Source organism: Eleutherodactylus coqui, chromosome 5 (assembly GCF_035609145.1).
Source record: "Eleutherodactylus coqui strain aEleCoq1 chromosome 5, aEleCoq1.hap1, whole genome shotgun sequence".
Lineage (NCBI taxonomy): Eukaryota > Metazoa > Chordata > Amphibia > Anura > Eleutherodactylidae > Eleutherodactylus > Eleutherodactylus coqui.
Window position 1 is genome coordinate 38773066 of NC_089841.1, and position 26708 is coordinate 38799773.

The following is a 26708-nucleotide window of genomic DNA, read 5'->3' on the forward strand; positions in this document are numbered from 1 at the left end:
ATAGATAGATAGATATGAGATAGATAGATAGATAGATATGAGATAGATAGATAGATAGATAGATAGATATGAGATAGATAGATAGATAGATATGAGATAGATAGATAGATAGATATGAGATAGATAGATAGATAGATATGAGATAGATAGATAGATAGATATGAGATAGATAGATATGAGATAGATAGATAGATAGATATGAGATAGATAGATAGATAGATAGATATGAGATAGATAGATAGATATGAGATAGATAGATATGAGATAGATAGATAGATATGAGATAGATAGATATGAGATAGATAGATATGAGATAGATAGATATGAGATAGATAGATATGAGATAGATAGATATGAGATAGATAGATATGAGATAGATAGATAGATAGATAGATAGATAGATATGAGATAGATATGAGATAGATATGAGATAGATATGAGATAGATATGAGATAGATAGGATTTTTTTTTTTTTTTTAAATGGGGAGGAAAAAACGAAAATGAAAAAAAAAAATAGTGGTCTGTGTCCTTACAGGGTTAATGTAGCAGTAAGGGCAGGCTCACACGAGAGTATGCGTAAAACTTATGGCTGTATAGCATTTTACCGTTGCGTGAGCTGGCATTTCGCTGCATAGGGCAAGGATTTTTGACGCTGTCATCTGCCGTCTTCCAGATTACTTCCTCTTTTTGAATTTCCCGCTGTCGCTTAGTGACACTGCATATGTCGTGTAATTGTGTATGTATGGTGTTTATTACACGCCAATAGAGAACAAGAGGGCTTTATCAGGCATTATACGGGTTACAATAGAACATTCTGCATTATTTGTTCCGTGCATATTATATGCAATGTATATACGCATAGATCAATGAAAACCAACGTACTTTCATTGGATCCATTCACCACATATTATGTGAACATACATCGCACGCGCAATACATGATTAAATTACCCTCGTGGGAGCCTGCCCAAATAAATCTCAGAATTAACATTCTAAATTCAGTATTACCTGTGGTAACATCTACCAGAACTTCCTCCTTCACTTCCTTCTTACATTGCTGATCACCCATCCTCTCTTCTTCTGCTTCATCCTCCACTTTAATATTAGTCAAATCTTCACCCTGATTGGTCATATGCAATTGTTCAGTACAAGACAGCAACAGGTGGAAAAACATAAGCATACACAAAATGGCCACTTTATTAGAGACCCCGGATTCGTTTCCTTTTCTGTATGAAAATTATCACCGTGACCCTTGGAGTGCAGCATAAAGTCACGCGACAAGTTTTCTGTGGATCAGTTTCATTAGATTGGAAATCCAGCGATCTGAGCGACTTTCACCGAAGCCCAATCATCGAGCTAGTGTCGAGGGAAGAGGGGGTTGTGTGCTGCTTACAATGTAAGTTGCGGGCAGCAGCCATATGGTACAAGTGCTGGACATCGCTATTTTGTAGAAGTCTCCTAGAGGCTAAGGACCATTTAACACGCCTCCTCCATAGGGAATAATGCAGGGCTGAGCCCAACCACAATGTCAGGTGCTACAAGGTCACTACTAGGCCTGTGGGGAGAAGATAAATAGGACAAAACTACATCACATGAGCAGAAAGGGGCTGCAGAGAGGAAATGATAGCAGTGTGTGCTCCGCAGCATCCAGCAGAGGCCTAACAGACAGAAGAGAGGACATGAGAGCAGAGTGCGCTCCGCAGCACCCAGCAGAGGCCTAGCAGACAGAAGAGAGGACATGAGAGCAGTGTGTGCTCCACAGCACCCAAAACAGGGCTTAGAGACATAAGAGAGGATATGAGAACAGTGTGTGCTCCGCAGCACCCAGTACAGGACTTGGAGACATAAGAGAGGATATGAGAGCAGTGTGTGCTCCACAGCACCCAGCAGAGGCCTAGCTGACATAGGAGATGACATGAGAGCAGAGTGTGCTCCACAGCACCCAGTAGAGGCCTAGCTGACATAGGAGATGACATGAGAGCAGAGTGTGCTCCACAGCACCCAAAACAGGGCTTGGAGACATACGAGAGGATATGAGAGCAGTGTGTGCTCCACAGCACCCAGTACAGGACTTGGAGACATAAGAGAGGATATCAGAACAGTGTGTGCTCCGCAGCACCCAACACAGGCTCGGAGACATAAAAGAGGACATGAGAGCAGTATGTGCTCTGCAGCACCCAGTAGAGGCTTAGCAGACATAAGAGAGGACATAAGAGCAGAGTGTGCTCTGCAGCACCCAGTAGAGGCCTAGCAGACATAAGAGAGGACATGAGAGCAGAGTGTGCTCCACAGCACCCAGTAGAGGCCTAGCAGACATAAGAGAGGACATGAGAGCAGTGTGTGCTCTGCAGCACCCAGCAGAGGCCTAGCAGACATAAGAGAGAACATAAGAGCAGTGTGTGCTCCACAGTCTAATTGTACAAGTAGATGTTTCTTAGCACAGATGGGCTGTAACAGTAGATAAACCCGGTCCAGCGCCATTGCTGTCTAACAGAAGCAGAAAACTTATTGTGTCCTGAGGTCCTTAGCACACATTTTGATCAAACTCCGAGAGCCCATTGGCTAGTAAGAAGGTGACCTGCTCAGATGTTACCCTACATTAGCAAACTAGCATTTTTAGTGTATTTGCTGCTTGCCGTTGAGGCGGTTTAACCTCTTTGTGCCCAGCCAATTTTGTGCCTTAAGGATCAAGCGATTTTTACTGTCACATTACAAGTGCCATAACTGCCTGGCATAGCCATATGAGGGGCTTGTTTTTGGGGGGGGAGGAATTATATACCCCCACTCTGGGGTACATATAATGTGCTGTAGAACTTTTATTACATTTTTGGTGATGTGGGGAGAAAACGTACAGAAATTCCATCATTGTTTTTGGGTTTTGTTTATACAACGGTCACCATTGGGTAAAAATAGCATGATCCCCTTCTCATCTGGATAAGCAGCGAATAGAGATTTTAGGATTTTTTAAAATTACTTTTGCACAATAACTACAAGTTATTAAAGAAAAAGACGCTTGAATCTGCATCGCCGCATTCTAAGGCCGGACTCACATGAACGGGTCAGATTCCTCTTGTGGATATCCACAGTGGAAGACCTGCGAGTGATTGCGAAAATGAAATGCGAATGGTCACGTATGTGTGCGGTTTTCCACGCAGATGTAAGTGTATGGATAGTGTACTGTCCGCTTGGGAAAAACTCACAAGCAGGCAATGACATCAGATCATCGCACGGCCCAGGCTAAGGATTCTCTCCCTCTCCAGAATTTTATTCTTTCCTGAAGATATTTTGTTTTTAAAAGTACAGCAAAAAAAAAGGTATAAATTTGATATCATCGTCATCGTGCTAACCCACAGAAAAAGGTTACCGTGTCATTTTTGCCTTATGTACACCATAAAAATATGACCTGCCCAAAAATAGCGGAATCACATTTTTTTACCATTTCACTCCACGAAATTATTTTTCATATTTTAGACATTTAAAACAGGTTTTTGTGAATTTATTTCCTCAATTACACTTTATTGAACTTTTTGTGACGTTAGTTTTTCGTCCCTGAAGGGGACTTGAGGATGCATTACTGAGTAATGCATTCTACTAAGCCTATGTCAGCAGCCTATTAGACTCCACAGGAGGCAGGGTCTAATAGGCTGAGTTACATGGCAGACATGGAGGCCTTTGTCAGTCTTCCAACTGCCATGAGAGCCCATTAGTACCTTGTAATCACCATGTCACAATGGGTGACAGAAGACTTCGTTCAGATCGGGATGGGGGACAAACGGACGTACAGGACTGTGCAAGCTTTAGCGTAATTTAGTAATAGAGCGATTGTTATCAGGTGAATGCAAAGCCTTGCAGAGGTTAATGATGTTAGGTTCAAGTGTAATATACCCGATGTGATGTAAGGGAGTGTAATGTATATGAGATGTACGAAGAGTTTGTGACGCAGTAAGTGTAATGGCGCATTAAGGAACAGGTCAGAGCAGCAGTACGGATTAGCGTAAAGCAATGGGATTTAGGAAATGTGTAACGTGATAGAGAAACTGCTAGTTGACAATGATGTGACAACCTCTGGAGATATAGATGAAGTCTACGATGTGTGACGCATTCCGTAGTCAGAGAACGCTCCTCCTACGGGGCATTTGAGGTCGGGACCTACGGCTTTATTGATGTATTTAGCGGTCATGCCGCATTAATGAGAAGTAGAAGTGAAAGAAATGCCATGTGTCTTACTGCTGCCAGGAGAAACTAATCAAGAACCAATGTAAGCATCGGCGAGGGATGCCGTGTGATGAAGATGTCTATTTACTGTCACTTTAAGAGTTTATGCTACTGGTTTAGTACAGAATGGTAAAAGTACACAATTTTGAATTGTAATCCCAGAAAGATGAGACTCCATGAGGCAAAGGAGCACAAGAATTGGATCAGCAAGCAGTCGAAAAATATTGTCTGGTCCGATGGACCCAGGCTTCTGTTGCACTAAACTGATAGGAGGGGCGAAATTTGGTGCCAGTGGCATGAAGTGATGACCCTTTCCTCTTAGCTAGTCAGAATATGTCAGCATCTCCATCAAATTTGCGGAACTACAAGAAGCTTCCTGTCTGCAGGGGCCAATATTCCTGCAGAAGGACTTCCTAACCTAATAGATTTCACCATGATTAAATTCTGTGGTTCTGAAGGCCAAAGGAGGCCCAACGTGCTACTAGGTGATGCGGGAGGGAGTCTAATAAAGTGGTCAGTCAGTGTTACAAACCACCAACAATTAATGACAAAATCTATCCCAGTAAGACTAGAGAGATTTGGGAAAGGACTCAGCTTTATCCACCTGATGATTCTCTGGGACACTGCGACTTTCCTCTGGGCAGTCCTGGGAATACTGAGGGTGGTAGCATCTTCTTGCTGGTGGATTTTTGCAACTCAATCCATCTGTAGGAAACACACCATTATGGAATAGATTGCATGTGGTGATCAGATGATGGACATAGAATAAGGTGGCACTCAAAATAGGTTTTCTTTTACATCCAATGTGTCAGGGCTCAAACCCAGAACCTCCTACACTCCAGTGGGCAGCTCTCTCCACTAAGCCATTCAGGACTTGGACAGCTCTTCTGCTGAACACCTAGCCATGCTTCTGTGTTTCCTGACTGGCTCAACAGTCTGTTTCCCCAGTTCTAGCTCCACCCAGTTCCCAATCAAGCAAACTCTAAAAGCCTACCCCAGTGCAAGATGATTGTGCTTGCTGCCTTTAGTCTAGCTTCTGCTGCTCCTCTCGATAAAATTGCTTGAGACATACTGATACTGACCTTTGGCTTCACTCTTGACAACGATATCCGCCTCATCCAGGTGTACTGTGAACAGAGACACACTGGTACCAACCTCTGGCTTTTCTCTTGACTACAATACCCACCTACTCCATTTGTACTGCGAACCTGAAACCATCCTGACTACTCTCTGGACCTGCATGGCTGCTACACCCATAGCTCCAAACCTAGCGCCAGAAACACTACACAATGAAAGTTTCCTCTCCTTGGCTCTTATATCCGTCTCCTCTTCATCTAAAAACATCTAGCTTAATATCAAATAATTAAAGATAGGACAAAACTGAGAATTCCATAAAAGGTCGATAGATCACATGACCCCCTTACTATTTGTAAAACTTGAGTTGAATTCAAAATGGCCACCAATAATATTTCCTAGATCTCAAAATGCAGCCTTCCTCCCAATTAATACTTTCACACATTGGAAGTCAATTTTTCCTAATTAAACCAGTTAAACAGGCGGTTCCAAAAGCAAAAAGGAGGCTCAAAATGCTACTAAATAGGGCCTGTAATAAAATGGCATTCATTGTATGTATATTTTATATTTACCTGGTGATGTGAGTGGCTGGTGGCTATCTATCATGGTGTCCTTGTACAGATCCTTGTGTCCTTCTAAATACTCCCACTCCTCCATGGAGAAATAAACAGCGACATCCTGACACCTTATAGGAACCTGACAACACAATATACAGTCATTACCCAGAAGCCTCCAGTGCTGTTGCTGTATAATGTCCCAGCATTCCCTGCAGCGTCACCTCTCCAGTCAGCAGCTCAATCATCTTGTTGGTGAGTTCTAGAATCTTCTGTACATTGATGTCCTCATGTATCAGGGGGTGAGGTGGGGCCCCTGTGATTGGGCTCAGGGTTCTTCCCCATCCATCACACACTGGGGACCGACAGCCATCACTGGAGGTCTTCTTTACTACTGTGTAATCCTGTATATGGGGAGACAGTAATAAATATCACTACAGGCATTTCCAGAGTCCATCACCTCTCCAGTGACATCATCTGCTATTACCATAGATCAGAAAGATGTAATGTGACATCATCAGAATCTCTCTCCCCCTCCAGTGACATCATCAGTTATTACTATAGACCAGAATGATGTAAAGTAACATAATTGGAATCTTTCACCTCTCCAGTGACATCATCTGTTCTTACTGTAGAAAAGAATGATGTAATGTGACATCATCAGAATCTCTCACCTCTCCAGTAAGCTGGAAGAGTATCTCCAGGGTGAGATTTAATATACTCTCTGCCATCTTGTTCCTGTCCTTCTCCATCCTTGGTGGGTCAATCAGGAAAATTCCATTAAATAGATGATATCAACGGAAGATCTTATACTGTTGAAACCTTAAAGAAAACCAAACACAAACAAAAAAAAAACTGTAAAGAACCCCCATGTATGTTGGTGTAAAAACCTCCTTCCTCTAGACACAGAGCATGCTACCATTTCCCTTTTTCCTATAGGCTATGCAAATTTAGTTCTTTAAAGTTATGTTCCCACCCCCGTTTTGCCTCCTGCGCAGCCCACATGACTGGTGACTTTGTAGTTTCCCTTGGGCAGGTTTAGTCTCCTGATAGGCTGAATACATATGCTTCCATTGCCTCTGTATAGGCTGCAGAAATAGTGGATCGTGGCATCATTATAGAAACCTCTGTGCATGGTTAACCTACCCATGCCTTTAGTTACCTTGTTTTTCAGTCATCCTTGCCACTCATTACCCCTGTTCCCCGCCAAGCTGTTCCCATTTGCCTTCACCGGTTATGTTCAACCTGCTCAACTTACGGTGATGTTACATGGGATAACTATCGTTCAAATAATCACAATTTAAAGCAATAGTTATACATAAACAGTAATGTACAAACGGTGCGCTAAACTTTAAAAATATGCCAAAAAAGAACAACAATATGATAATATAGAAGCACTCACTGAGCAATGCTGGGTGAAGGACGGGAGCAGAAGGCAGTGACCAGCAGTTAATAAAAAAAAGCACAGAGCACACATGTGAGACGCAGCCAATCCGTTCGGTAGCAGCTGTATACACAGATACTGTGGGTTGGGGGTGACGTCACCTAGCCTCACTAAGGAAGCTGAAAAAGCCCCCCAAAATTTGGATGCGTATCGAGACTTAAACACTGGTCTATTCCTCAGGGAGAAATGCAGTGTCCTGTTTTGAAACTCACTTATATAGTGATTACTCAGAGGGAATCAACCCTATAGGAAGAAAAACTGTCTCACATGTGTGCTCTGTGCTTTTTTTCTTAAAGGGGTTGTCCCGCGCCGAAACGGGTTGTTTTTTTTTTCAACCCCCCCCCCCCGTTCGGCGCGAGACAACCCCGATGCAGGGACTTAAAAAAAAAACCGCTCAGCGCTTACCTGAATCCCCGCGCTCCGGTGACTTCTATACTTACCGGTTGAAGATGGCCGCCGGGATCTTCTTCCTCCGTGGACCGCAGCTCTTCTGTGCGGTCCAATGCCGATTCCAGCCTCCTGATTGGCTGGAATCGGCACGTGACGGGGCGGAGCTACACGGAGCCCCATTGAGAAGATAAGAAGACCCGGACTGCGCAAGCACGTCTAATTTGGCCATTCGACCATTTTAGACGGCGAAAATTAGACGGCAACCATGGAGACGAGGACGCCAGCAGCGGAGCAGGTAAGTGAAAAACTTTTTATAACTTCTGTATGGCTCATAATTAATGCACAATGTACATTACAAAGTGCATTAATATGGCCATACAGAAGTGTATAGACCCACTTGCTGCCGCGGGACAACCCCTTTAACTGCTGGTCACTGCTCCCATCCTACACCTGCCATTGCTCAGTGAGTGCTTTTTAGATTGACATATTGTTGGATTTTTTTTGGCATGTTTTTTTAAGTTTAGCGCACCGTTTGTACATTGTTTGTGTATTTCGTATATTCTGGTAGGTTGGGGTAGTGGCCTACTCACGGTTGCAGCTACTTGACATATACTTTTGGCATAGGGTTATACATACTTATTTGAAAGCAAAAGTTGTTTCATGTAAACATGATCACCAACAGAGTGAGGACTTCTGGTTCATTCACTAGTTGATTCCTTTCAACTCAGCTAGAAATAGTCACAAGTTTATTAACCCCTTCAGGACCAGAATGTTTTAATTTTTCTATTTTCGTTTTTTCATCCCCGCATTCCAAGAACCATAACTTTTCCAATGTTTCCATTAACATAACTGTATGAGAGCTTGTTTGTTGCAGGAGAATCTGTATTTTTAATGGTGCAATTCACTGTACCATCAAATGTACAGATAAACCTTAAAACAAGAAATATAAAAATGCAATTGTGCCATTTTTGGGGTGTGTGTGGGGGGGGGGTGTTAGTATTTACAGTGTTTATGGTGTGGTAAAAATAACATAAGAACTTTGTTCTATGAGTCAGTATGATTACTGTGATACCAAATTTAGAGTTTTTAATGTTTTTCTATTATTTAAAAATTGCCTTCCATAGTCATATTCGGAGAACTATAGTTTTTTTTAATTGTTCATCAACTTGGGTCTGTGCAGCTCATTTTTTTCCCTCCTGTGTTAGGCAAGCAATACTTAGCGAGGAGGTTCATTTTATTCCCCTGCCTCTCATGTGACATTTCTTTTTCATTTGTGAATACACTTGAGAAACAAACTATTTAATAGATTCACCTTTTCCCCATCATCTTCTACGGTTTCTCCTTCATTATTTGTTAAGGGGCCAGTACAACAGTTCAAATCCATTTACTGTTTATATAATTGAAGAACAGTTCAGGGTTATTTTTGCTCTCTTTGGCAAACAGTCTTTCTACCTCCTCCTTGGCAGTTTTGATCTTTTCCTTACATAATTTATTTTTTTCCCCGGTATGTTTTTGGCGCTTCTTCGCTGCTGTCTAGTTTTAGTAATTTAAACTTTTTTTTTTTTTTCCTTATTGGCCCCCTTACAGTCTTGTCTAGCCACATTGATTTTCTTCTACTTGTAGTTCTTTTATTTTTAAAGGGTATGAACTGCTCAAATGAGGTAATTAGGATGTTTTTAAACGTCTACCATTTGTCGTCTGTACGGTTATATTTGAGGATGTTGTCCCAATTAATGTTTCCGATAGTGGGTCTGAGCTGATCAAATTTTGCTTTACTGAAGTTTAGTTTAGACATACCCCTCCCCCTTTCTGGTTCTCATGGTCTCTTCTGAAGAGATTGTAACCCTGTAAATTCACCGCCCAATTGCACTTATTATCAAATTATGATTCCAATATTCCCACTATATCGTAATTTTCTTCAGACATTCTTGCTTCGAGTTCACCCATTTTACTGATCAGACTTCTTGCATTCGTTGCCATACATTTAGACGGTGGTTGTTATTGTTTATTTTCATTGTTCTGCCTCTGGTCCTATTATCTGTTCTGTTAGTTCTAACTGTGCTAACCCTATCCCCTGCTCAATCCGCAGTCCCATTACTGGGTCCGAGGTAGCTGTCTACACTATCTACCCCCCTATTTCTCTGGTTGCCCTCTCCCCCGTCCCTAGTTTAAACACTCCTCCAGCCTTCTAGCCATCTCTTTCCCCCAGCACAGCTGCACCCTCCCCATTTAGATGCAGCACATCCTTACAGTAAAGCATATAGCCAACAGCAAAGTCAGCCCAGTTCTCCAGAATCCCGAACCCCTTGCTCTTACACCAACTCTGGAGCCATTTGTTTATCTCCCTAAGATCCTGCTGCCTAGGTTGTATTTCCTAGAAAACTACCTTGAAGGTCCTTGCCATAAGCTTGGATCCTAGGTCCCTGAAATCATTTTTGAGTGCCCTCCATTAACCTCTAATTTGCTCATTGGCGCCAATGTGCACCATGACCGCTGGATTCTCACCAGCCCCTCCCAGTAATCTGTCAACCCGATCCGCGATATGTTGAATATTATATTTTAATAGTTCAAACTTTTATGTACACGGCAATACTATATACATGGGTTTGTTTTAATTGTTTAGATTTTTTTAATGGTAAATCAGAAAAAGGGGTTTTTTAACATTTAATATTTCAAAACAAAAGTTTTTACTGTTAAAAAAACTTTAATCTTTTGTTTTTACATTTTTATTTTGTCCCTACAGGGGACTTGAACTTGCAATCATTTGATCATTTGTATAACGATTTTTGATGTTGCCTATCAAGGACTGCAGCGGACAGGGCTTGATAGGCATTTATGCATGGCAGCTATAGGAGATTCAGTGGGCTATGGCCTACCATGCTAGCACATTGGACCCCCAGATCATGTTGTGTGGTGTGCTGATGGGGCACAGGAAGGGGTCCCCTCTCCCACTGACTGTTGAGAAGCATGGTCAGCTTTGACCCCAGCCTCTAAACAGTTAACTGTTGCAATCAGTTAGCTCTAATCGCAGCACTTACTGGCAGCTGTCAGAATCAGCTGATAGCTGCCGGGTATGGAGTGGATTCGGCTCCCTAGCCCGCTTCATACACACCGCACGACTGGCCGATGTTAATTTACCGTCAGCAGTTGAGAAGGAGTTAATTATCATCCGGTGTAAACAGGATCAGCCAATAAACTTTGCAGGAAAACATGCACTTCAGCGATCACTAGCATGTAAAAGCACACAAACAGTAGTTTGAATACGAACAACTTGCATGCAGCAACTATTACAATGACAGTTATCCTGTGTAGACCCACCCATCCAAATGGGAAGATGCAAAAATGCCTCTACACGCCACCTATTGGAAGGCAGCATTCATGCAAGTCACGGTCAGACCTTTTAACAAGCCTTATAACAATGACTGGGAATATAAGCCAAAGCCAGAGTCTTCTCCAGAAGGAAAAGAGAACCATATTCGGACAGATTGTTTTTGCCCCTCGTCAGTGTGCAGCGGCCGGGTCGCCAGGCACAGCACTGAGGAGATGGCAGGGGTAGAGATGAAACTTGTCAAGGTGGCTCTACCAACTCCTCCCTTGAGGGACGCATGTAACCCTTTGCCAAGGCACTGACAGGCCTCTTCAGGCAAACGCTGATGGTGCAGTTTACCTGTATAGGAAGTTGTCATGGATGACCCTTGTTCCTTACTCCGCGGTGAAATCCAAATGGAAGAAATGAAGTCCAGACACACACACAGCAACAGGAACTTTACTTGAAGTTTTCTAACAGGTGAATTTACAGGAAAACGTGTTGATAAATTACACACCAGTGCAGGAGACAGTTGAGGTCAGAGAGGAGGACACAGGATAATACCGGGCCCACAGTCCAAGTTATCTGTGTAGCACCACTCCTGGAAAACAGAACACTCCGGAGGAGGGAAAAGAGACACTCCACTGCACACTCACATTTTCTGCCAGACACTGCACGGCAGACTTCCCTTTCCTACTCCTTAGGTAGATGCAGTCTTGGATAAGGACATCCGATACCTTTCTTCTTCCTCCATACTTCACCTCAAGAGGGTTAAAGGTACCACCATGTGGCTGGCACTCTCTCTCCAGAACCCAGAAGAACTACTCTATTGCATACCACTTGCAATCACATATATCATCCAACATCACATTACAAGACAAAACGGTTACATAGGTGTGAGGAGAGTTACATTGTTATTGTTACAAGGGCCGTTTAACCCCTTAATGCCACAGGGTGTAATTTTACATCCTGGCTGCAGGGTACTTAATGCAACAGGACGTAAGCCTACGTCCTGTGGATGGCGTGGGTTCAGAAGTCAACCCGCACCATCCGGCAGCAGGAACCAGCTGTTTTTTTTTTTATATATTTTTTATTTGTAATTTTTATTTAACAGTGGAGTGGCACGCATGTCTAGCCAATTAGAACTTATTATGTCCCGACATTTGAGTAAAATAAGTGGTATATTCAGGAATCAAAATGAAAACACTATTTGCAGGCATGCCAGTGTTTTCTTCTTTATAGATATTATTTCAACAGTAACCTTAATCAGGAACCGTGTGTGTGGGGAGGAAGGGGCGGGGGTATAGGGGAGGAGAAAAAGGGAATTGAGGTAAATTGGGTGAGGGAGGGCAAAGGGTTAGGGATGTACAGGGACAGAGAAATAAAGTAGGTAGCCAATAGGACCATCAGTTATATATGTGTATAAGACACAATGTAAAAATCTATATTTGGGGGAGTTTTGGAATTTGTTCCAATAAAACCATGTTTTTAGAAATTTGACTTGTGTTCCTTTAAGAGATGCCATAAGGTCTTCCATCTCTCTGATTCCCTAAAGAGAGCCGAGGTGGCACTGACTCACGCCAAAGCTTTGGGATACATGCCCGAGCCGCATCCACCAGATGACGTACCACAGAGCAGGGGCGTAACTATAGAGGATGCAAGGGATGCGGCTGCACCCGGGCCCAGGAGCCTCAGGGGGCCCATAAGGCCTCTTTTCAATATAGGGAACCTAGTACAATGAATAAAGTATTATAGTTGGGGGCCCTGTTACAGGTTTTGCATTGGGGCCCGGAAGCTTCAAGTTACGCCTCTGCCACAGAGCACTAATAAGTGACATTCCAATATCCACCTAAGTGCAGCAAAAACAACTACGGAGATTTAGGTAATAGGAAATTTGGATGTAATGCGTCAGACCTCCGACCAGAAGCCGGCCAGTACAGGACACTCCCAAACGATATGCATCAGAGTACCTCGTTCTCTCCCGCATGTCCAGCAAAGTAGAGATACAGCAGGCATCATGGTGTGGAGGCGGAGGACACCATGTACCAACGAGACAGAATCTTGAACCCTGACTCTTGAAATCTACTGGATATAGAGGATTAATCCGGGAAGGTGTAGATTTTTTGCTTTTGTTCCTCTGTAAATGACATTGAGAGATCTCTCTACCATGTTTTTAAGTAGATGGGATCTGGTGATTCAGACTGTCAATTCAGTAAGGTGTAAGTACGTGAGATATAGGTAGTTTCTATTTGGGCCTTGTGTGTTGCACAGTTGTTCTAAAGGCGTCTTAATATGAGAGAAAATTTGTGGGGAGGGTAGTGAAATGAGAACGTGGGCATCCATGATCCATTTTGGAGGAAATGGTGTGCTTTGTCTTTGTGGTTAACTTACCAATGTTGAAATATCCCTTTCTCCATACCCAGGGGGAAGCCCGCATTATGCAGGACTGGAAAAAGGAAGGGAAGGTGCCGGAGATGCCTCCAACCTTGGAAAGGTCTTCAATATCCCTTTCAATGTGGGTCCTACTGTGATGTGATTTTTAATATGAATGGGAGTTTTATCTAGAAGCCATGCTAATGCGGTCAAAGGTACAGGTGTAGCACTTTATTCTAGAGATATCCAATGTTTTAGATCCTCATGCCTATGCCAATCTATGACTCGTTCTAGATCTGATGCTTGATGGTATGCCATCAAGTTTGGTAGTCCCAGACCTCCCTCCAGTTTAGCTCTTGGCAATACATGGAGATTCATCTGGCCACGTGAATTTGTTAATTAAAGAGTTTAGGTGTTTGAAGTAGAGCCTGGGAATAGAGATGGGTAGTGCCTAAAAGACATACAGGACACATGGGAGGACGTTCATTTTGAAATTGAAACATCTGCCCAGCCATGAGAATAGGCTTTTTTCCAATTGTTCAAATCCTATCTAAATTTTGTTTAATAGGTTCTGGAAATTGGCCGTATAAAAAGCCTTTGAAGTCAGGCGAAGGTCTGGGGAGCCGGCTGTTACTAATCACGGCATGAAAAGGGTTCACAAAGGGAGGGCACTCCCTCTGTGACGTCATCAGACCCCTGCAATGTAACCGTGGAGGGCTGACGGGTTGCCGTGGCAACAGGACACCAGAAACTAGCGTCCCGGCTTGCCATTCCCTATGATCAGTATTACACGCGATAAGGCATTGCAGTACAGAAGTTCTGCAATGTCTTATCATTGTGGTCATAGCTGCTATGGTTCAGGTCCCCTTCAGGGATTCATGGCCTTGTACATCTCCTCACACTTTCTAGGTATTCTCCCTAAGGAGAAATTGTACCCCTCTTGACCCACATCATAGGCCTCCGGACTCAGACTCAGACACCTACTACACACTGATGAGGAGAAAAAAAACCAGTCTGTCTGCACATGTGTTTTTTTTACTTCTAGAGAAGATTCTGGCGTTGGCTTCTATTCCCAGTCATTATTTCAAGGCTTGTTGAAAGGTTTGACATTGACTTGCAGGAATACTGCTTTCAAGGAGAACAACGGAATAACTCCTCATCAGCATGGGTTCATGAGGGGTCGGTCATGTCAGACCAATCTGATCAGCTACTACCATGAAGTAACTTCTAGGCTGGACCTGGGAGAGTCTGTTGATCTCGTATATCTGGACTTCTCTAAAGCATTTGACACCGTGCCACATAATAGGCTGATATATAAAATGAGACAGCTCGGATTGGGTGAAAACATGTGTATCTGGGTAAAGAACTGGCTCAATGATAGAAAGCAGAGGGTGGTAATAAATGGGTCATGCTCTGATTGGACCACAGTCGCCAGCGGGGCGCCACAGGCTCAATATTAGGCCCCATCCTGTTCAATATATTTATCAATGACCTGATAGAGGGGCTGAACAGTAAAATATCAATATTTGCAGATGACACAAAATTATACAAGATACAGCAGAGGACAATGTGCGGCTACAAACGGACCTAGATAAGTTAGGGGCTTGTGCTGAAAAATGGCAAATGAAGTTCAACATCGATAAATGTAAGGTTATGCACATGGGTAGCAAAAACGGATGTTACCAATATACACTAAATGGGGTACTTAATGCTGTTCTGGATATTCATCTGCTGCCAGCCACTGATTGCCAGCTTTCTCTCTCTATACACAGTAATAAGCAGAAAGCTGTCAGTCAATGGCTGGAGGGTGGATGTGGCTAGTCTGCAGCTCATGAATATCCAGGACTACTTTAAGGATGCTGTCAGGACTCCAACCTAGGACCTCCTGTGCTTTGACCACTCTCCCTCCCCAGTAAGCTATCCAGCTTGCTGGACAAGCTCTTCTGCTGAACCTAGCCTTGTTCCATGATCCCAGTTATCTAGTTTCTGCCTCCTGTTCCTGTCCCTACCCTGCTTGTAATCAGGTCACTATAAAAGCCTGAACCTGCCACTGCATCAGTACATGATTATTGTGCTTCACAGCCTTAGTCAAGCTCCTCTCCTGCCTGCTCCTCTACAAACTAACTGAGGCCACCTGATACCAACCTCTAGCTTCCCTCCTGACCACAATACCTGCCTCCTCTTTGTACTGCAACCTGAGATCACCTTATACTGACCTCTGACTCCCCCCTGATTACTCTTTGGACCTGCATGGTTGCTACACCTGGGACTCCAAACTCAGAAACGCTAAAGATGCCGAGGATGACGCAAACCCTGTGCTTGATTACAAACCTTCTATAGATGTTGTGCTTTCTGTATAAAGTCATAAGGTGAATACGATATCTCTCCTTTGATTGAACTACTTACTGAGAAATACTATCCAAGAGAGCGCTCTCCACTTTTGGTTTTCCAGATGTGAGAATGACCTGGAGTCAACTCTCCAGGATTGGGATTAGCTGATGGGTATGATATATTCTGTAGGTGAGGGGTAGGTGACAGGTGAGGGGCCTACCTGTAGCCTGGGTTTCTGAGTCCTCCAAGGGAAACCTTGCATCCACGTCATATACCCAGTTCTGGCTGTTCAAGATTGGCCTCCTAAACACCCTCTTGTCTCCCGGTATGCCATTTCTTTTGATTTTGCAATCTTATCAGTGGCTTTCTTACTGATACTCTACCTGTCAAACCTGCAGATAGAGGTCTACTCTTCACAGTTGAAATACTAACTTGCTTATTTTGTTGCATTAAGCTGTGCTTGAATATTTTGTACTGCGAGGCATCAGTTATGCAAACTGTTGACTCTCAAAAACTTGTCATCTGACTTTGTGATGACCTTTGGTCTGCCTGACTTCCTCCTGTCAGAGTTTCCTCCAGTTTCCAAGTGACTTCTGATGTTATAGGAAACTGTACTGACTGCCACCTTGGCGTTCTTGGCAATTTCTCTGTAGGACAGCGCTACAATTCAAACAGATATAATCATCTTCTTTGGGTAATTATCTTTTTCTTGCCATTATGATAGCCATATGCTCCATCCTGAAAAGCAAAATAGTCCAAATCCTGCCCTAGAGGGTGTTGTAATGCAGTCTGTTCCAACACTGCTTATTTAGAATCAGATGGTTTGAAAGTAATCTACAAAAGTTGAGACAGCTGTAGGAACAGTTTGTATCCAATTTCAAACCATGATTTACTCTCTGTGCTGCAGAGCAGTTGTCCTTCCCTGAAAAGAAACACCTTTGGTTAAAATCATAAATTCATACAATTGTTGCATTTCAGGTTAAAATGCCACAATATTTTTTTATGTTTTTCACTTACTTTTGAACCATTTCACATTATTTGTTGGACTTGTTAATATAAAAATAACTGGAAAAATTGAGAACTTCTAAAAATGTTTGGCTGGTAGTGTATAGATTAAAAACGGTTCATTTTTCATAAAAGCCATGAGGTTGGAATTAAAGGTAAAGTTTTTAGGACTTTTTTCAGTATTTGCTGCAAATTTCTAGCAAAATATTGCAACAAAGCAGACAGTCTATGTATACAGGTCTCCTGATTGTCCTGGTCTATATATACATGTCTCCTGATTGTCCTGGTCTATGTATACATGTCTCCTGATTGTCCGGGATTTGGCAGGACATTCCCACCATCCCGGAATGAGTTCCCAGGAGACATACCCCGCAGGAGCGACTGGGAATGGAGAAGAATAATAAAACATCCTAGACTCACTCCTTTTACTCCCCCTACTGCTTCAGTCACCCGCTCACTTCCAGGTAGCACACTTACATGCTGTCTAGCATGGGATTGGCAGCCAATCCCTAGCCAACACCGAGAGAAAGGATTGGCCATAGTGATCACATGATCACAAGCCAGAAGTAAGCGCAACAAGAGCTAAGAAGTAAGGTAAGTATCTATTCTTTTGTTATTTTGAAGCATGCCTGGTCATTAAAAATATATATACTTGGCAAACCTCTTTAATGAGCATGGGCATTATTAATGAGGGGCACTCTGAGGCATTACTATTAAGTGGGGACATTGCTACTGAGAGAGGAACATGTAGAGCCATGCAAAGAGGCATTATTACTAAGTGGGGTGTAAAAGGAGACATGATTACTGAGTGGATGCATTGTTACTGAGAGGGGAATTATTACTGAGCTGGGGAATGTGAGGGCATGCAGGGGGGCATTATTGAGCTGGGGAATGTGAGGGCATGCAGGGGGGCATTATTGAGAAGGGGAATGTGGGGGCATGCAGGGGGGCATTATTAAGAAGGGGAATGTGAGGGCATGCAAGAGGGCATTAATGAGCTGGGGAATTTGAGGGCATGCAGGAGGGCATTAATGAGCTGGGGAATGTGAGGGCATGCAGGAGGGCATTAATGAGCTGGGGAATGTGAGGGCATGCAGGAGGGCATTATTGAGAAGGGGGATGTGAGGGCATGCAGGAGGGCATTATTGAGAAGGGGGATGTGAGGGCATGCAGGGGGGCATTAATGAGCTGGGGAATGTGAGGGCATGCAGGAGGGCATTATTGAGAAGGGGAATGTGAGGGCATGCAGGGGGGCATTAATGAGCTGGGGAATGTGAGGGCATGCAGGAGGGCATTATTGAGAAGGGGGATGTGAGGGCATGCAGGAGGGCATTAATGAGCTGGGGAATGTGAGGGCATGCAGGAGGGCATTATTGAGAAGGGGAATGTGAGGGCATGCAGGAGGGCATTATTGAGAAGGGGAATGTGAGGGCATGCAGGGAATAGTATTGTGTGGGGGCATTATTTCTGAGCAGGGGAATTTCTGGGCATGCAGGGACATTATTACTGAATGGGGGAATGTGAGGGCATAATAGGGGACGTGATTACTGAGTGGGTAAATTATTACTGAGGAGGGAGCATGCAGGGGCATTATTACTGGGTGGGGGAATTTGCCGGCATGCAGTGGTGTATTATTGAGCAGGAGAATGTGAGGTTATGCAGGGGGCATTATTGTGTGGTGCCATTATTGCTGAGCAGGGGATATGTGGGCATACAGGGAGGCAATATTGAGTGGCAGCATTATTACTAAGCTGGGGAATGTGAGGGCATGCAGGAGGGCATTATTGTGTGGGGGCATCATTGCTGAGAAGGGGGATATGAGGGCACACAGGGGGAATTATTGAGTGGCAGCATTATTGCTGAGCAGAGGGGCATTATTAGTGAGCGGTCAAATGTGGGGATATTATTTAGTGGAGGCATTGCTACTGAGGGGGGAGAATGCAGGAGCATTATTACTGGGCGGGGAAATGTGAGGGCATGCAGGGGGGCATTATTAAGAAGGGGAATGTGAGGGCATGCAGGGGGGCATTATTGGGAAGGGGAATGTGAGGGCATGCAGGAGGGCATTATTGGGAAGGGGAATGTGAGGGCATGCAGGAGGGCATTATTGGGAAGGGGAATGTGAGGGCATGCAGGAGGGCATTATTGGGTAGGGGAATGTGAGGGCATGCAAGGGGGCATTATTGAGAAGGGTAATTACTACTGACAGGGAAATGAGAGGGCATGAGTGGGAGAATGTGAGGGCATGCAGGGGGGCATTATTGGGAAGGGGAATGTGAGGGCATGCAGGAGGGCATTATTGGGAAGGGGAATGTGAGGGCATGCAGGGGGGCATTATTGGGAAGGGGAATGTGAGGGCATGCAGGAGGGCATTATTGGGAAGGGGAATGGGAGGGCATGCAGGGGGGCATTATTGAGAAGGGGGATGTGAGGGCATGCAGGAGGGCATTATTGAGAAGGGGGATGTGAGGGCATGCAGGGGGGCATTATTGGGAAGGGGAATGTGAGGGCATGCAGGGGGGCATTATTGGGAAGGGGAATGTGAGGGCATGCAGGGGGGCATTATTGAGAAGGGGGATGTGAGGGCATGCAGGGGGGCATTATTGAGAAGGGGGATGTGAGAGCATGCAGGGGGGCATTATTGGGAAGGGGAATGTGAGAGCATGCAGGGGGGCATTACTGAGCTGGGGAATGTGAGGGCATGCAGGGGGCATTACAAAGTGGGGTAATTACTACTGACAGGGAAATGAGAGGGCATGAGCGGGAGAATTATTGAATGGAAGCACTAATACTGACTGGGAATGTCAGGGCACACAGGGGGGCATTATCACTGAGCAGGGAGCATTATAACTGAGCGGTGAAATGTGGGGGCATGATTGAGTGGAAGCATTATTACTGAGTGGGGCAATGCGGTGCATGCAGGATGGCAATAGTATTATGAGAGAGACACCAGAGGCATAGCTTAATGTTAAAAAATAAATAAATTCCCACCACGTACACCAAACAATTACCCCTCTTTTCACTGACCCAAAGTTGTGGGGTCTGTGTACGTACCTCCTGTGTATACAAGTCAATGAATAATGGGAAACAGCTGACTGATAACAGAGAGAACAAGAGGTCTTCATCCACATCCACAGTGACCACCAGCCATAACTACCCCACCAGGGCCTGTTCTGTATCTGCTACAGAGGAGAAGGACCTGTGATGACATCATCAGTACCTGAGGGGGAGGAGCTCAGAAGAGAAGAGGATCAGTGGTGGCTGAAGGACCTGCGGTCACCATCATGTGACATAATTGGGCGGAGTTCTTGACGTCAGCAGAGGTCCTTTAGCTCACTAGGATTTAGCATTTGCCTCTAAACTTGAAGGACCCGTGATGGTGATCACATGACACGAGGCACGGAGCTCCTGTAATGTGTGATGAAACCCGGGGAAACAACACCTTCTAGAAACCTCTAGCAGGCGAGTGACACGTAAGCCATGTGATCCCTGACTCCTCCCACACATGTGACTGATCACATGACAGTGACATCATCACAGGTCCTGCAGACACACAGCTGTTGTCCAGCTCTTCAGGTGGAGGTAAGTGTGTTTCAGAACCGCTGGGGGAGGGGACTATTAACTCCTTCACAATCATGCATCAGCCCCCAGATGTACATCTCCACCTCCTTCCCTGCCATGTAGTCAGCCATTGTTATTGTCCTGCTCACAGCCCTTCCAGGGGGCATATATTGGATTTCAGCTGCACTTCAGTAGCGGTGAGCGATTCCAGTGACCTCATTGGTTGTTGGGTACACAGACCCCTTTGGAGATCTGCACGAGGGGGGGGGGGGGGGGTTAGGCTTTGGGTTTAGGGTTAGGGTTAGGGTTGGGGTTAGTTGCTGACCCTCCTACGGCCCTGCTGCTGCTTATTTAATGGGCCGGCCACTCTTGCACATCTCCAAGGGGGGGGGTGTACCCAACAACCAATGAGGTCGCTGGAATCGCTCACCGCTACTGAACTGCGGCTGAAATCCCAAATATGCTTCCAGGGGTGAGACCCTCCAAATCAGACATTTCTAGATTGCATGACCCCGCTGAACATACGATGGCTGCCGTCATACCTCCCCCTAACCTCCAAAAATGGCACATAATTACCTTCTTTAGTTGATTTTAAAAAATGGCATTGCTGCATCCGTAATAGTCTAAGAACTCGATGACTGGTTCCCTTTAACCTCAAACTGCCTCGAAAATCTCTTCCCCTCGTGTCCCAATCCATACAAAAATAAGAGTACCAAATCTACACTTTATTACCTCCTCACATGTTTCCCCTCATTATCTCCTGCAGGCCCCCAGCACGCGGGCGGTCGGATTCTGCATACGGAATCCGGCCCTGGCAGCAGCGGCGTCTGCAATGCAAATCCGTGCGTGTGCAGGCTGCCGTTATTGTGTTATATTTTTAATGCAATTTTGTGAGCTTTTTATTTTTTTTTCTCATCTTCAGTCACATTTCCACAATATAGCATTCGCTGTTCATATATTTTATATGAGATATTTTTCCTAGTAGACCCATCGAGCATGGAGAAGGACAGGAACAAGATGGCGGAGAGTGTATTAAATCTCACCTTGGAGATACTCTATCAGCTCACTGGAAAGGTGAGAGATTCTGATGATGTCACATCACATCATTCTTATCTATGGTAATAACGGATGATGTCACTGGACAGGGGAGAGATTCTGATGAGGTCACATTACATCATTCTTATCTATGGTAATAACAGATGATGTCACTTAAGAGGTGAGAGATTCTGATGATGTCACATTACATCATTCTTATCTATGGTAATAACAGATGACGTCACTGGAGAGGGGAGAGATTCGGATGATGTCACATTACATCATTTTTATCTATGGTAATAACAGATGATGTCACTGGAGAGGGGAGAGATTCTGATGATGTCACATTACATCATTCTTATCTATGGTAATAGATGGTGTCACTTAAGAGGGGGGAGATTCTGAAGATGTCACATTACATCATTCTTATCTATGGTAATAACAGATGATGTCACTGGAGAGGGGAGAGATTCTGATGATGTCACATTACATCATTCTTATCTGTGGTAATAACTGATGATGTCACCGGAGAGTGGAGAGATTCGGATGACGTCACATTACATCATTCTTATCTATGGTAATAACAGATGATGTCACTGGAGAGGTGAGAGATTCTGATGATGTCACTTTATATAATTCTTATCTATGGTAATAACAGATGATGTCACAGGAGAGGAAAGAGATCATAATAATAAACTTTTTTTATATAGCCCCAACATATTTCGCAGCGCTTACAAGACATGAGGAACAGAAACAAAAAGCAAAGATACAAAAACCACTGTTACATGTAGTTATCAATTGAGGGCAACAGTAGGGGTGGGGGGCTCCAACAAGCTTACATACTACAAATAATGGGGTGATACAGAAGGTGTCGAAGGTAGGGGAGTGTCGGATGCTACGGTGGCTGAATTTCTATGACGACATGGGGCAGTTGATTATGGCTAGCAGGCATTGCAGTCAGTAGGCCAGGGAGCATGTTATCAGCGGGAGTACAGAGGGGTTTGGTTTAGGGTCGTGATGGCGAACCTATGACACACGTGTCAGCACTGACACACGTAGCCATAGTTGCTGACACACGGCCGCTCACCCAGTTAATGAATACCGGCAGGGGCCGTGACTCCCCTGCTGGTATTCACTAACCAGCACTACTAGCAGCGCTGATCCCGGGATCCTCCTTCCCCCGTCGCCCGACGTCTGCTACCTGTTGGTTCCGCATCCGGGGGAGGAGGCGCCTGCAACACACTGACGTCACAGGAGAAGCGGAGCATCCACGAGGTAAGTACGTGGGTCTCATGGAGGGCAGTCAACGCTAGAGGCCCGCTATAAGGGGGCAGTCACCGCTGGGTGGGTCCACTATAAGGGAGCAGTCACCGCTGGGGGGGTCCACTGTAAGGGGGCAGTCACCGCTAGGGGCCCCACTGTAAGGGGGCAGTCACCGCTAGGGGGCCCACTGTAAGGGGGGCAGTCACCGTTGGGGGGCCCACTGTAAGGGGGCAGTCACCGCTGCGGGGCCCACTGTAAGGGGGCAGTCACCGCTGCGGGGCCCACTGTAAGGGGGCAGTCACTGCTGGGAGGCCCACTGTAAGGGGGCAGTCACCGCTGGGGGGGCTGCTGTAAGGGGGCAGTCACCGCTGGGGGGACGCTGTGGGGGGCAGGTAATGCTGGGGGCCGCTGTGGGGGGCAGGTAATGCTGGGGGCCGCTGTGGGGGGCAGATACTCCTGGGGGCCGCTGTGGGGGGCAGATACTGCTGGGGGGCCGCTGTGGGTGGCGCTGGTGCTGCTGGGGGGCCGCTGTGGGTGGCGCTGGTGCTGCTGGGGGGCCGCTGTGGGGGGCAGGTAATGCTGGGGGCCGCTGTGGGGGGCAGGTAATGCTGGGGGCCGCTGTGGGGGGCAGATACTCCTGGGGGCCGCTGTGGGGGGCGCTGGTGCTGCTGGGGGGCCGCTGTGGGTGGCGCTGGTGCTGCTGGGGGGCCGCTGTGGGGGGCTGCTGTGAGGAGCATTATCCCTGCTGGTGGCTCATCATTACTAAGATAAGTGAGGGGGAGGCTGGGAGAGGCGAGGGCCTGTGCTATGGGGGTTTTGGGTTTATTAAATACAGTTATACAGTACAATTATACATATTTGTTATTTAAACTATAAATATCGCGAATTTATGGATTTTTTTTCTCGAAGTGACACACCACCCGAGTTCTGCTCGTTTTTTTGGCGCATTTTGACACACCGAGCTCAAAAGGTTGCCCATCACTGGTTTAGGGGATATGGTATGCCTCCCTGAAGAGGTGCGTTTTTAGAGCACGCCTGAAGTTGTTTATGTCAAGGATTGCCCGGATAGTTTTGAGTAGCACGTTCCAGAGGATTGGTGCTGTTCTCGAGAAGTCTTAGAGGCGGGAGACAGAGGTTCGAATTAAAGGGGCGCTTAATCTGATTTTATTAGCTGAGCGGAGGGCACAGACTGGGCACAGTGCTATGGAGAGTTTTATGGATGAAGGTAGTGAGTTTGAATCGAATTCTCTATTTGACGGGCAGCCAGTGCAGTGACCGGCACAGGGCAGAGGTGTCCGAGTAGCGTATGGACAGGAAGAGGAGCCTGGCTGCCGCATTCAGGATGGATTGGAAAGGGGAGAGTCTGGAGCAGGGGAGGCCGATCAGCAACGAGTTGCAATAATCGTGCCGAGAGTGGGGCAAGTTATCGTTTTTTTGCGTGACCACGGTGAGAAAAGGGTGTATTCTAGCGATTTTCTTGAGGTGCAGCTGACATGTTCGGGCGAGAGATGATGTCACATGACATCATTCTTATCTATGGTAATAACTGATGATGTCGCTGAAGAGGGTGGAGATTCTGATGATGTCACATTACATCATTCTTATCTATGGTAATAACAGATGATGTCACTGGAGAGGTGATGGACTCTGGAAATGTCTGCAGTAATATTTATTACTGTCTCCCCATATACAGGATTACACAGTAGTGAAGAAGACCTCTAGTGATGGCTGCCGGGCCCCTGTGTGTGATGGATGGGGGAGACCCCGGAGCCCAATCACGGGGCCCCCACCTCACTCCCTGATACATGAGGACATCAATGTACAGAAGATTCTAGAACTCACCAACAAGATGATTGAGCTGCTGACTGGAGAGGTGACGCTGCAGGGAATGCTGGGACATTATACAGTGACAGCACTGGAGGCTTCTGGGTAATGACTGTATATTGTGTTGTCAGGTTCCTATAAGGTGTCAGGATGTCGCTGTCTATTTCTCCATGGATGAGTGGGAGTATTTAGAAGGACACAAGGATCTGTACAAGGAGGCCATGATGGAGACCCCCCAGCCGCTCCCATCACCAGGTAATAGACAGGACTAAATACACGGGGACTTTATTATCTGTATGTAAAGAATGACTTCAGTGTCTGTCTGTGTTTCCTCCAGTTCCATCCAGTAAGAGAAGCCCACCAGAGAGATGTCCCCGTCCTCTTCTTCCACAGGACCACCAGGTAGATGGAGAGGTCCTTCTGATCTGTAGAAGGCTGTGAAGCTCTTGTCCTCAGTCTTATTAGATGTCTTCTACTTGTGTGATGAGGCCGGTGGAGATGGCAGGATTACCGCTGACTAGAGACATTACATGTTGTCTGGATCTTTTCCCAGTTTTCTGGTGGTGGAGACTGCTGGTGGCAATAAGGAGCCAACAGGTTGGATTTATATCTATCTGCTCCTTTATGTCCCCCGAGACAAACAGCGGATGTGTCTGGTAGACGCTGATCTCCTCCACTGAGACAACATGCAGCATGTCTAGCCATGCCGGATATACATGTGTATGAGGTTCCTGAGCAGTCATTGAGCCGCCATCTAATATATATGTCCGGCTTCTAGACCTACAGCTATGTGGCTCAGATAACTACTCCTGTCAGGGCATCTTTGGTCATCATGATGATTAATGATCTTTTCTGGTCAGGTAAAACCTTCCACACGACTTCTCCAACCGTCTCCTGACTTTTACAATATTTGTCTCACAGCTTTTGTATCAGGATGAAGATCTGACCGATATTAATACTACAGAGACAAATGTGAGGGGCGATCAGCGGTGTAAAGAGGAGATTCCTACAGGTAACCGCCCAGGTGAGTAGTAACCACTAAATACAGCAGAGAGGAGTCACAGATTCTCTACAGAAAATCAGTCAAACAGCAACACCAAGCAGAATCACCACTTTACAGGTGTGTAGGAATCACTGATACTCGCCGTGCTCGCCTTCCGGATCCTGGACACACAGAACCCAAAGGAATATGCAGAGTAGATGATTTGTAGATGACAGCACAGGCTCCCGGGATAAAGCAGAAGAGCAAGTAGATTTACTTAAATTCCATTTCATTTATTCATGTCAGACAGTCCAGTAGATGTCAAAGCATGACGACGTTTCGACAGCCAACGCTGTCTTTGTCAAGCTCATATAACAACAGAACAAGTGCCCCATAAATAGTACAAGTACCTCCCCATAAAATAAGTGCAATGAATATCACCTGTATCCTGGGCGGTGCGCATCCATCACGGCTCTCAAAGATCCTCCGGCGTCTACAAGCTGTATTACACAGCCCCGGAAGTGCATCAGTGCCCATAACAACTGAGGGCGGAAGTGCGGAAGACACTATCAGGTTTAGCAAGGGCATACCCACATGACCGCAGCTCCAACAGGAAGTATGTCATGTCAGGGCAACACCACTAAGGGCAACAAACTGTTGTTATATGGGGCACTTTTTCTGTTGTTATATGAACTTGACAAAGACAGCGTTGGCTGTCGAAACGTCGCCGCCATGCTTTGACATCTACTGGACTGTCTGACATGAATAAATGAAATGGAATTTAAGTAAATCTCCTTGCTCTTCTGCTTTATCCCGGGAGCCTGTGCTGTCATCTACAAATCATCTACTGAGTCACAGATTCTACCTCAGTCAGCAGCTGCAGATATTTTATATAGTTTGTTAAGCTCCATGGACTGCAGCAGCGAGTACCGCCGGAACCAGGAAGCAGGCGCCACTGAAACAGACATGTACTATTGCAGCAATTCTGGGATTTCTTTCTTTCTTCTTTTCTTTCTTTCTTTCTTTCTTTCTTCTTTCTTTCTTTCTTTCTTTCTTTCTTTCTTTCTTTCTTTCTTTCTTTCTTTCTCTTTCTTTCTTTCTTTCTTTCTTTCTTTCTTTCTTTCTTTCTTTCTTTCTTTCTTTCTTTCTTTCTTTCTTTCTTTCTTTCTTTCTTTCTTTCTTTCTTTCTCTTCTTTCTTTTCTTTCTTTCTTTCTTTCTTTCTTTCTTTCTTTCTTTCTTTCTTTCTTTCTTTCTTTCTTTCTTTCTTTCTTTCTTTCTTTCTTTCTTTTCTTTCTTTCTTTCTTTCTTTCTCTTTCTTTCTTTCTCTTCTTTCTTTCTTTCTTTCTTGTT

The 26708-nt window shown here is 45.2% G+C and overlaps 1 protein-coding gene and 1 pseudogene across 1 annotated transcript in view; one reads left to right on the top strand and one right to left on the bottom strand.

Annotated features, from left to right (window-relative positions):
* The window catches only part of LOC136629150 (oocyte zinc finger protein XlCOF22-like), a 36832-nt gene extending 16968 nt beyond the window's left edge, over positions 1 to 19864 (bottom strand). Inside the window, exons 1-7 of the mRNA XM_066605302.1 lie at positions 19747 to 19864; positions 15908 to 16609; positions 6517 to 6664; positions 6067 to 6246; positions 5861 to 5984; positions 4819 to 4919; positions 1008 to 1119 (exon numbers count right to left, since the gene is read on the bottom strand). Of these exons, the coding sequence (XP_066461399.1) occupies positions 1008 to 1119; positions 4819 to 4919; positions 5861 to 5984; positions 6067 to 6246; positions 6517 to 6594 (595 nt within the window). The 5' untranslated portion in view covers positions 6595 to 6664; positions 15908 to 16609; positions 19747 to 19864. The remainder of the gene's footprint in view (positions 1 to 1007; positions 1120 to 4818; positions 4920 to 5860; positions 5985 to 6066; positions 6247 to 6516; positions 6665 to 15907; positions 16610 to 19746) is intronic.
* A 4646-nt stretch (positions 19865 to 24510) lies between these two features.
* The window catches only part of LOC136628742 (zinc finger protein 850-like), a 101282-nt pseudogene continuing 99084 nt past the window's right edge, over positions 24511 to 26708 (top strand).